The sequence below is a fragment of the Periophthalmus magnuspinnatus genome, chromosome 4 (genome assembly GCF_009829125.3).
Source record: "Periophthalmus magnuspinnatus isolate fPerMag1 chromosome 4, fPerMag1.2.pri, whole genome shotgun sequence".
Taxonomy (NCBI): domain Eukaryota; kingdom Metazoa; phylum Chordata; class Actinopteri; order Gobiiformes; family Gobiidae; genus Periophthalmus; species Periophthalmus magnuspinnatus.
Window position 1 is genome coordinate 12,263,592 of NC_047129.1, and position 12,090 is coordinate 12,275,681.

The following is a 12,090-nucleotide window of genomic DNA, read 5'->3' on the forward strand; positions in this document are numbered from 1 at the left end:
ATATATATATATATATATATATATTTTTTTTTTTTTTTTTTACAATTTTGTATTTGAAATGCAATCTTTTTGCTCATAGTTTACTTTTGCACCTTCATTCCTGTTCATTGTAGTCCAGTTCACACGTAGAGCCTGAGCACAGAGCCTCCCCGGTAACAGCAGCAGTCCAGATCCACACAGGACCTATTGAGTTAGCAGAGATCCGCTCCGGGTTTTCCACCAGGCCGCGGCCCAGCTGAGGACTGGCAGGACTTGTTTACTGTGGAGAGACGGAAAGAGGAGGTACCTGAGGGAGAGCAGTCGCTATACGAACGGGAATCCAAGTTTTTACACTTGACCCGTCTTTTTAAGTCTTTTTATGTTTGTTTACCTCACTATTTTAGACTCTCGGGCAAGGAATAGTTACTTTGTCTGTGTTGCTTTATTCGAACTGTGGGGCTGACTCGAAAACCTTGTTGTTTTGGATTAGCTCGCTAGCGTTAGCTGTTTTCCAAATCAGCTATCGTTCATCTGAGAAAAGAAACGGGCGGCGTGGTGGAGTTTCTCATTCCATTTGCAGCGTGGAGCTTCAACGCCGCCGATGTTTCCGTCGTTTTTTGATACATTGGACGGATACAGATCACCTTTGGGCTCACACGTTTTCAACCCTTATTTAGTTTTATCCGTTTGGTCGTTTCTGGCGGCGGAGTGGCTTGCGGCGTGGTGGTCAGCGGGGGTGAAGGAGTTCAGAGGAAGGTCGTAGTGGGAAAAGCTGCGTCTCTACTGCACGTAGCTGCTCTGATCAGTTTCCTGGGATGTGTTCACTCCTGTCTTAAAAGGGAGCTTCTGCTGAGAAATTGCATTTAAGTGGCGAATTCAAAGACCTGTCGGCTTCTAAACCGATACTTGGGCGACAAGTTGAGCCCATGCGTGATGGACGTACTGTTTGCATATTCTGCATCCGAGCGATTCTTTTAGCACCGGTTTTGGATGATTTTTATTTCACTGGAGCACTATAATATTGCAATGAGCACAAACCGATTGGACCTCTTCAGCCCGCTGCAAAAAGGATCTAATATTTTTTGTATGTAGGGAATCACCAAAACAAAACAGATGAACGTGGACTGTCGCCTTCGCTTATGGAAGATGAAGATATTCATTCGTACATGTGTTGCCAGAACCCAAGATCACGTTATTTAGTAGTGTGCAGATTTCTGTGCTCACGCCTAGACAACGGGAGGGGAACCTCGAACAAGTTGTTTTAAGATAATCATCTATTGAAGAGTTAAAACACTAATCAATTGATACTGGAGTTTTAAGGGCCTTTTGAAGGAAGGTTCTTCCTATCCATATATCAAAATGGGACGGTGGACGCTAAAACTGCGAACACAAATAGTGTGTCTTATCTTCAGCACCTGCATCATATGCCAATGTGGACTGATCAACGGGGAAAGTAAGTATTGTTTTACCTCTCAAGGTGTAATCTATGTTGACAGACACTGGTGATTGGCATTAATAAGAAGCTAAATTAGCCATTTACTTTCTTTAACACACTGTTAGCTCAATTAGGCCACAACAACAATAATAATAAAAATAATAACATTAAAACTCATTGCAAACTAGTTGCACAGTGAAATGTAAAGTTAACGCAAGCGTAAGGGTCAAGTAGTATACCTTATTTGAATATAGTTGGGTTTATTAGTTTGGTTTATTCCTAATTGAATTCGCTTTAATGATGAGACGCTTGTTTTGACGCATGCTCCGTGGTTTGTTTCTGTCTAATTAAGGGGCTGGTAATTTCAGGTTTTGTAGTCGTACGCGCTCGTGACCCCGCCCCTTGCCATGTTTCTTAAAGCTACACGTTTGAACAGCGGCCTGTGTTGCCTGCGCCAGCCCCAGAGCCAGATTAGTTGATGTAACTGGACAAGGGTGGTCTGCCGCAGCGAGTCTAAACTGGGAATAGCAGGATTGGCCCAATGAGCGCGGCTAGGCCTCTCATAGCTACACACAAACACACCGCAGAGGCGCGCGCACAACATAAAAGCAAACAAACAAGCCGCTGACGCTTACAAGTGTTTAGCGCTGATTTGTCTGTTGTGTCCCATGCGAGCGTGCAAGGCGCCTACGAACCTCAATGCGTCTACATGTGCTTCTGAGTGCTCAGGAGGAGTCAATTAAACTCTAATTTATTCAGCACATGTTATAAAGTCACATTTAGATACATTTATTTTTATTGTACATATAGATAATAAAACAAAAAAACATTTTAACCCATTTAATGTGGAGACACGGTGACTGAAAGCTCCTAGATAGAAAAATAGCGAAGTGTATTCACGTTGAAAATAATACTGAATTATTACTTTTTGACATTTTGTTTTAATATTGTGGTGTAACGATGAAATACTACTTACTACGATTTTTTATTAGTCAGTCATGATTCTTCTGATTAATCGTCGCAGCACTATTAGGTATTTATTTAAATTTCTTGTAAAGTTTTGAAAGCCATTACCATGGAAATGGTTACACATTAAACTTTAACCAGATCCGTTTTGCCTTAACATTTGAAATGTTATAGAACAAAGGCATTGTAGGTGTCTTTCCATTCCCTTGATTATGTTCACTTCTAGTTTTATCGCATAAAGACTTTCATTGGCCTGGTTCTTAGGAAGTCTTGAGGCTACTTTTCACAGGTCACGTATGCAGACAGAGCAGAGGCCCATAAGGGGTTGCAATTGGACAGGGCCAGCTCTGTACCCTCCTCCTTCCTATTTTTTTCTTTTCGTTTTCTTCCTCTATAAAGAAGGGTAGATGTCATTGGTTATCTGGGTCTTGATTTACTCAAATCCCTAGGAAGTGACCATATTTGGCAGTTAAGAGATTTTTATGATGAGAGTGCAAACCACTCTAATACTATTGTTGCACATGCTGCCTCACAGCACTCCCCCTGTTATGGAGAGACTGTCTAACTGGGATCTGTCTACCCACTCATGTTAACACTTTTATAGTCTTGCCTCTTTGTGGTCATCTCATAGGCACTAGTGAAGTGCTTTTCTGAATTGCTGACTTGTCTCCAGGTCAAACTTTTGAAAAACAAGTTGTGCAACTAGGAGGTTTGCCCCCTTCTTGTTCATCTCAAGCTTGTAAGCACAACTCTTAGACCGAAATCTGTATGCTGTAGGTAGGATGTTGAAAAACATGACATACTTTCCTGTATTCCTGTTAAAATTATGTAAATTAAATGACTGCCTTTAAGTCTTACATTAACTCAAAGTTGTAACCTTGTAGCATTGATATCAGACAAATACTTATAACTGTAGTGCCTGTTGCTCATTTAGCCTGTTAGCTGTGTGTGGTGCAGGTGCATAGTGAGCTGATCCAACAACCACACCTGCCCACTGTAGTCTCTCTGACCAGACTGCTCCTGCAAACCGTAGTCTCTCTGACTAGACTGCTCCTGTCCACTGTAGTCTCTCTGACCAGACTGCTCCTACAGACCACAGTCTCTCTGACCAGACTGCTCCTGTGTGTTTGTCTGTCAAGAGGAGGTGGCCATGCATGAGAACAGTTTGTACTAGGGTAGGCTGAAAAGCAGGAGGCCTGTTAGCACTGGCCCCTCTGTGCTGAATGGCCCCTGACCCCCCCACACAGATCTGATCCAGCAGGCTACTTTACTACTGTGCATTGTAGATTTTTTTGTTGTTGTTGTGATGTTTTATGGTTCAAAAATGCAAGTAATTTCTAATCTGGTAATCACACAGATATTCCATGTTTTGTTTGGTCTAGAAAAGTGGTTCCTAAAAAAATGGGGAGTGGCCCCACCTGGAAGGTAGATCTATCGGGGTAGATCTGTATGACAAATGTCTTGAACTCCAGAAGTTAACTTCCAGAATAAGAAGATTCTTTGACTAATCAGAGACGAGAATCCAGCTGTTCTGCACCCAGAATTTCAAGTGCAATGATATTTAAATACATTTGCCTTAAAGGATATTCCAAACTGGAATATATTCACTATTTTATACCCACACTTGTATGAGGCTGTGCGTCTTTACTCCCTGCTCTGTTCACTCAGCCCATTGTGCTGTGATAGATGGCACATTGGTGCTTCAGTCTGCTTTATCGGTGACTGATGAACTTTCTTTGAGACGTACACATGAACGCAGCAGTCGCATTTGACATATGTTTTATCTTTTAATTCCTGGTATATTTTATGATGATAATTGACAGTTCCTCTTACATGGGAGTGCACTTACTTTCCCCCACCTCTATGTTTCTACAACTCTGTTTTTTAGCATTTAAAAGATATTTTTGAAAATGGATAAACCTTCACCCTAACCTTAACAGAACAGGCCTTAACCTTAACCATTACTCTACAATCAAACGTGGGAACATAGAACTCTGGGGATATGTAGCTGACCCCAAGTACACAGTATGGCGGCTTCATTCAGAAAATCCAGGACTGACACAGTGAGTTATGAATGATTTGTGTTTGTCCTACCGTTATCCATAGACACTCATGTCTGGGTTAGTCTGTCTGAGTAAGACAAACCTATCCAGGATAAGTTCAGCCAGTTTCATACAGGTGTCTGGTTTACAGTTGGTGGTATTTGGAGTTCTAGAGCTGGTGGTACTTGGTGTTCTTGAGTGCATGTCTTTGGCCACTACTGAGATAATACTGAGATACATTTTTTTCTGAATGATGCAAGGATATTTGAGAGGAGATACCTTCTTCATCTGAAAAATGTGCACTACAAATAAGTGGCTGTTGGTTTTCAGATTTGCTGTACGTCCTAGCCAAGTTTTATGCCAGGCTACTTAAAGTATTGTACTGGCTACTAAACCGATACTTAACCAATACTACTGACAAAATCAGAACTGCAAGTCAGTCCTAAATGAACTATGTGTATACCTCCCGTGTAAAGAAATCTAATGAAGCGCAGGGTAACATGCACACACACACACGCACACACACACGCACACACACACACAGAATGCTATTACGCTGTATAAATCTGTTTTCTATTTTCACTACCTGTGACTTCACATGGTAAAACCCCTAAGTCTCATAATGCTCGGATCAAGCCACAGATTTGGGCATCTTTGGAGTCAGGGTTGAGCACTAGTTCATGTTACAGTCGCTACAGTGAGATTCTGTGTCAGTTTTCAGTTGTTGGAGCTACAATATGATATTAAATACAAATAAACTGAAGTGTTTTGTTTTGTGGTATAAATTGCATTTAAGGGTTTCTAATGTTTAAATTCACTACATCTTTAGCTGAAATGGTCTTGATTTCTCCTTTAAATACATTACTTTTAGGATACTTCAAATAGCCACTTGGAATCTTTATAAAAATATTTTTCATGCAGTACTACGCATATGACATGTTGGAGCTGGGAGCTGCAGTGTAACAGAACCTGATGGGTTAAATGTATTTTAAGACCGTCATATGACTAAAGACATGGCTATTTGACACAGTGCAGTAAGTTTCTCAACAGATAATTATGCCTACATACACACACAGGACTGTGTTGTGTACAGTGATTGATGGTTTTAGTTCTAAATACAAAAGTCTGTTCCTTCAAAGAAAACTTTTTAGCTTCTGTAATCTCATAGTCTAGGATTTTGATTAAATTTAAAATGAGATGCATATACACTACTTACTCTAATAGGATTTATCTTATGTCATAGAAACTAGGAGCTCAGAAAAGTTGTGTTGACGTGATGTCCTTTGTTGTGTTCTAGAGCTGGGTCGTTCTTCCGTTTCCTCTCATATCTCACTCCCTGCACTTTTATCTGCAGGGTGAAAGGATTCAGCACTCATTTGTTTTTCTGTCACTGCAGCAAATGCACAGTCTTTTACAGACACTTACCTGCTTATCCTGACCTATTGAGAGTTTAGCTGACTCCAGACCCTTTACATGTGTGCTGTGTTATTGACACCTTTCCATCTGCTGTGTTGGTTGTTTTCTTCACTTGAGTTAGGGCGGCTATTCCAGCTGTGCATTATTTCCTCTGTGCACCTGCAGCACAAAAACATTCACTAAGAGCAAGGGTGATTATGGATGCATGTTTGTGATTCTTCATGTCATTCATCCTTTTATTATGTGTTCAGCTATGGCGTATGTGTGTCAGGTAGGGGTCTGTGTTTTTGTCCCCATGAACCAGCCTGAGATGCGTTACTATGGTGACAGCACTAGCTGTACCGGCAATAGGTTACAATACTCACCCCAACTCCCCTTTCAAAACTGTTTGTGGTTTTAGGGTTTTATGCATATTGCACATGGATATATTATTTCTAATATAAAACGGTATGATTTTGTGTTCACTCATTCTTTGATGCTGTGATTGTTTCAGTATAGAATAGATTAAGCTATTTTTTATTGTCAACATGTAAAACAAAATCAAAGTACTATGTAACAGTTAATACATGTGGTGCTTTCAAATGTCATGACTTAGAAATGCATGGAAACACACCTGGGAATGTTGTAGGGAAATCAGTGTCTGATGGGGAAAGTCAAAAACAACAGGCATGTAAGTATTTCTGGTCATTGTTTTTGCTTGATGTGAAGTGGCAGTGTAATGACATCTTGTGTTTTTTAGTTTTTTTTTTATTCGCTCAGCTCACTGGTATGTCAGATATCCTAATTGACTCTGACTGGTTAACATGGCAGACAATATTTATTTTAGTATTTAGTTTTATATATATATATATATATATATATATATATATATATATATATATATATATATATATATATAAATAACATATTTAACATAATGTTTACTTATTGAAGTTGTGTTTTAGCAACAGTCTAAGAGGGAGAGCTGGGGTAAGCAGATGAAGAGACCTGTGAGTGAGTGAGCCGGTGGTCTCGGGCAGCAGACAAATGGACCATTAAACTGAGCTGGGCTCTCCTCCATCATCCACAGCTTCCTTTGCTTTAGGCCTGGGCTTTTATTTCTGTTACACCGCACTTTATTGATAATGGTCAATCAGTTAACATTGAAATACTGTCCTGAATACAACTCCCCATGAAAATACAGGTATGTCACATCTGTTTAAGGTCTGGGCATGATGTCCAATAAAAGTGGACACATGTTTTAGTCCTAAAGAGGGAGAGAGGGAAGCATTTTCTAACTGAACTCACTGGAGGCAGGTGTGGTGCAGCTCAGCTTGTCCCAAATGGACCCTCTGGTTTGTGGGGCTGGGCCCTGCAGCTGCTGCCATGTGGCTACAAGTCCAACAGGCGGCCTCCCTCTCACCACACCAGTGTATGCACTGCTGAGGGACGATCAAAGAGCTTCAGATGTTTCAGGTCTTATTTGGACTATAACTTCAGCACACTTATGTCTACGCTTGATTTTCATTCGCTACAATGTGTCAAATGTTACCCTTAGCATGGTATCCTATTCATTTGGTGGAAGTACTGGTTTGAAAAATAATATAAATTTATATGTTATATTATTGTTATTCCTATTAATATAATTTTATGTTAAACTGACATTTGAAACTTTTAACCAATATATAAATAATACCTGGAGTTAGGCCTGTCATGGGAACACATTTTGAAGGGTGATATATTGTTATGGAGATGTATTGTGATAAATTATAATATTGAAAATGCCACGGACACGAAAACAACAATGCAGGATAATCCCAGTAAACCATTTTTAACAAATGGTAACGTTAAAAGGCATGGGCTGCAACAGATAAATAGCTGAATGATGCAGTTAGCCACAGATGTTACTTTTTCAACACTATACAGCTCACATCTTTTTGTATTACAACAGAAATTACAAAAATCTCCCCATTTTGCAAAGAAGTTGTACACACGATAAATATTGAGCCCAAAAAAACTTGTTTAATTGAGCTAATTCAATTTCTATCAGGGATACATTGATCTAGCCTTTTCTGTACATATGCTGATATTGGTACTTTAAGTATTTGCCATTATCCAATCAACTAGATGTCTACTTGTCATCAATACTTTTCCTAAACCTGGCTTTCTCAAGGTGGTATGGTCACCTTACTTCTTACAGTTCCATACTATTCACTAGGGTTACAGTGATTAATCTAAATAATCATGATGGCTCACTATTGAAATAATTTTAATCACATTTTGCTGATTCTATTGCATATTGATAAATAGCAATGCTTAGATGTCCAAAAGATTTTATACAGAATTACTGACATGTAGACAGGACAGTTTAATATGTGGAAATGTTTGCACTCCTAAATCAGAGTGCATGTGACATCTGTAACTAAGACATTTACACAGTCTCTGAAAATAACAAGTTTAGCAGTACCAGTACCCACTGGTGACCCAACCTGTATGCTGCCTCAGGCTATCCCAGCCTGCCTGGCCTCCAGCCACAGCTGTAAGGGGATCCAGTGGTGTTTATAAATAGGCTGGGGCTGCTCCTCTTGCCATGCTCTCCATGGGAGCAGGGGTAATAGCAACAGACACATTATAAGTCTGATGCTCATTCATCTCACCTCAATCTTATTTTCTCCAATGTGGAACGTGAACATGCAGAGGCAGTTGTGCACCAAGGCTAGCTCCTAAATATTGTCCTCCTCTCTGCGCTGCTGGTATTTCGTTTTTTTCCCCCATTGGTTAGTTTGTACTTTGCATCAAAAATAAATTTCCTCTGCCATAGTGTTTTAGTGGATTACAGTCCATCATTATGATAGACAGGGTCCATTTTAAAATTGGTAGCTTGAGTAATATTCAGTGCTCTTATACATATTTAAACGCATGTCTGCTTTATTTCCAGTTCCCAGAACTTTCCATAGCTAAGCTGTATAAACATTTGCCTGCTGGCTGCCTTGTACATCCATATATTGTCTCCTTATTGACATGTCTATAATCAGAGAATCACCTCATCACTTTTTGCTGTCCAGAGTTAGCTGCCTCCCGCTCTATTAGCCTGGTCTGGTTTCATGCTAACATGCAGCTGCTGTATGCTTCAGCCAACGTCCAAGGCAGACCTCTTCGTCCTGGGCGACATAAAGCTGCTCTCTCACTTTCTAAAGCTGTGAGCATGATCCACTTTCTCATGACCATGCCAGCTACTGTTAGTTGATGCATATTAAGTTCTCTGCAGGGAGTACAATGCTAAAAATACGACAAGTATCAGTCTGAAATTTTAGTTACTCTATAACGGAGCTCGCAGCTGTGGGGGCTGACTGAATAGGAGATGAACAGAGATGTTATGAGCTATGACCTCATTTGCACCTCATGCTGAATCGCTCTAATAAGGCTAGACATGGTACACTGGGTTAAAACAGCATCACTCATTTTATTGGCACCATATTGAACAAAAGACTTGTATTTTTGAAATTTAAGCATAGTGTACGAAAACACAGTCTGAACTGCTTTTTTCCTATTGTCAGAAATAATGGACCATAAAGCTATAATACAAATGGGTTTGCCAGGCAATTCCAGAATAATAACTCTGTGTATTTTTTATACAGATTGATATTAGTGTGGTTCCCTCATTGGTCACCTATGATTTACAAATAAAATCAAATTTGATGCTTCGCTCATTGATTCTGCAGAAATCCGAAATGTTTTTCAGCCCGATATGGTGGACCATGCATGTCCCTGATTGACTAATCCAGCCCTCAGTCACGCCCATTTGAAAACGGGGAGATTCACAGGTGGCCAGACTCAGACCTTCGTAAAGTATTGAAGAAGTGTGTATTCTGGATTCCAAGGAACAATTTTGACACATACCATATTGAAATTAGAGAAACTACTATCTAGTAAAAAAATACATACTTTTTGGAAATTGTTATTGTTACATTTTTGCAGTTGAAATTCCATTACTGACATGTGCAAACACCGCTATAAAGTGATTAGTTAGTTTTGTATCTTACATGAATGCCACCATATTTTTTTTTCAAGTATACAAATACTGCTGAAGACTTAAACTCGTTCACCCCGTTCACAGCTTTATTTTGTGCTGTTCCTGTTTGTCTGACATCCCTTATACTTCCCTCCCTCTCCATTTTCTCATTCCTGCTGCCAAATTAAGTGTCAAACAGACAGGCAAGGCGGGAGGATGGCCCACATTTCTCATATAGGGCTCTACACAATATGGTACAGTAAGTTCTAGTCTGCACTCTGGTATTTTCCCCCTTTTTTTCTCCTGTCCCTCTGAATAAAACCCCCCCAGCCCACATTGGCTCATTAGGCGCTGATTGAGTTGTTATTGTAATTAAGGGCTCCTGTACAGCCAGTGAGAGCACCAAGCTGTCTGCGTATGGGTGGTCCACAGCGGGAGGGCGCGCAACTGAAGGCTTTCGGTCATTGTCCAGCAAGTCTCCGACACTAACTCTGTTTTCAGTAGTTTTTATCCTCTGTAATAGCATAAACATAAAATCACTAAAAACTGATATTGATTAAATGTCCTTGCATGACCTCACCACTAGCCCTTTGTCAAACCTGTCTGTTGTTGGGTAAATAAGGCTATTGTGCCCTCCCCTCTGCCCCTGTGTGGCTGTGTACGTGAAGCCTGTCATGTAACATTGGTCCATAGCAGGCCTCCATTCATGCATGTGATGGCCAACCGTCCTGTTGGTCCCTTACGTCACCCCGCGTTCCTGTCGCTGCTCAGGTTACACCACTTTCACCCCCCCGCTCCTCATATGCCCCCCTTTTCTACCCACACACTCTTCCTCAGTTGCTCTCCCACTCAGCTTGTTTTAGGTAGGGCCTCGACCAAACTCATTCACTGTACCTTTATTATTACTGCTTGTAAAATACATTTAAGTGCTAATTCAGTTGCAGTCATTCTAGGTTGGTGATATAGTTAGGCACATCAAAAGTATAGTAGAGAGTAGATCTGTCATGAGCACACGTTTTGAAGTGTGATATATTGGTTCAGAAAATAACACTATAAATGACAGTATAATTTTTTTTTGCCAATTTCACAGTGACCCTAAAGGAAAATCATCCTTGTAAAACTCTTTCAAAAATGTTCCTCTCCAGCTTATTTAACATGTTACTGATAAATGTCTGTACTAACACAACAATGCAATCACTTGTCTTGGTTCGCCTAACCCAAAGATGACCCCAGCTCACCTACGCCTTATCTTGATCTATTGTAGTTGCATCATAGTACAAAATATGTGACTTTCATTTAAATGCATATTACAGTGTATAAACCTATGTCTGTGTCGGGATCGAAATTGAAATAGTTGAGTGCATTCTTAACATTTCTTTATGATAAGTGGGGCTCATGTTGAACCTGGCATGTTGCGTAACAGTTGTTGTATTGTCATATTGCACAACAGGTCTCCGGTAAGCAGCAGCTGACAGTGCCAGAGGCCTGTGGTCCTGTTTGATGTGACCAGTAGATAAGGCAGGAAGGACGGCCAGGTGTAGTGTTGCAGTTATCACACTACACAGGAAGAAATATGTTTTTGGATCAAGTTTCAAAATGTTACCATTACAAGGAGTGTGGCCAATCAGAAGGCTATATTGTAGATATTGGTTTAAATTGCAACCACAGTGGTAGTAGTAGTAGCAAACATGGTAGTAGTGATTGTACTTTGCAGAACTATTCCACTGATATTCAGGCGGTCAGAGTTTGTTCCTGGTTTGTTGACATGTTTGTGCGTGTAATCATTAACAGAATGGGAAGTTAATCTGTAGCCTGCACCTGCAATATGATGGCACCAGATCGTGAAAACTCACATATTTTAATTGAACACCTGTGAATGATTTATGCTTGATGCTTGATGGTAAGTTTGAATAAAGCCAGCAAGATGTGTGATGTCTTCATTTTGTTGTGAATATCTCTCATCAGCTCTTTTAATGAATCATTCCTATCACTCCTACACCTTGTCAAATTGAATATGTTTACACCACTTGCCTTTGCAGCTGCTGGCTTTATGTTATGTTTTGACAATAATTTGTACTGAACTATATTGTCAACTAAAATATTTGTTTAATTTATCCTGACGGGGATGATTCTCTGAAGACTCACACAGTTAAAGGAACAACAGTAAAATCAAACTGACAGGGGCAATTGACTTTATTCAAAGCAAAAATTTGTGCAAGAAATATCACATAGACTCTAATAGATCTCTTGTCCAATGCATC

At 40.0% G+C, this 12,090-nt stretch overlaps 1 protein-coding gene across 1 annotated transcript in view; it reads left to right on the forward strand.

The window, feature by feature from the left end:
- The first annotated feature begins 250 nt into the window (after positions 1 to 250).
- Positions 251 to 12,090, forward strand: part of insrb (insulin receptor b) — a 48,418-nt gene continuing 36,578 nt past the window's right edge. Inside the window, exon 1 of the mRNA XM_033965328.2 lies at positions 251 to 1,432. Coding sequence (XP_033821219.1) covers positions 1,339 to 1,432 — 94 coding nt within the window. The 5' untranslated portion in view covers positions 251 to 1,338. The remainder of the gene's footprint in view (positions 1,433 to 12,090) is intronic.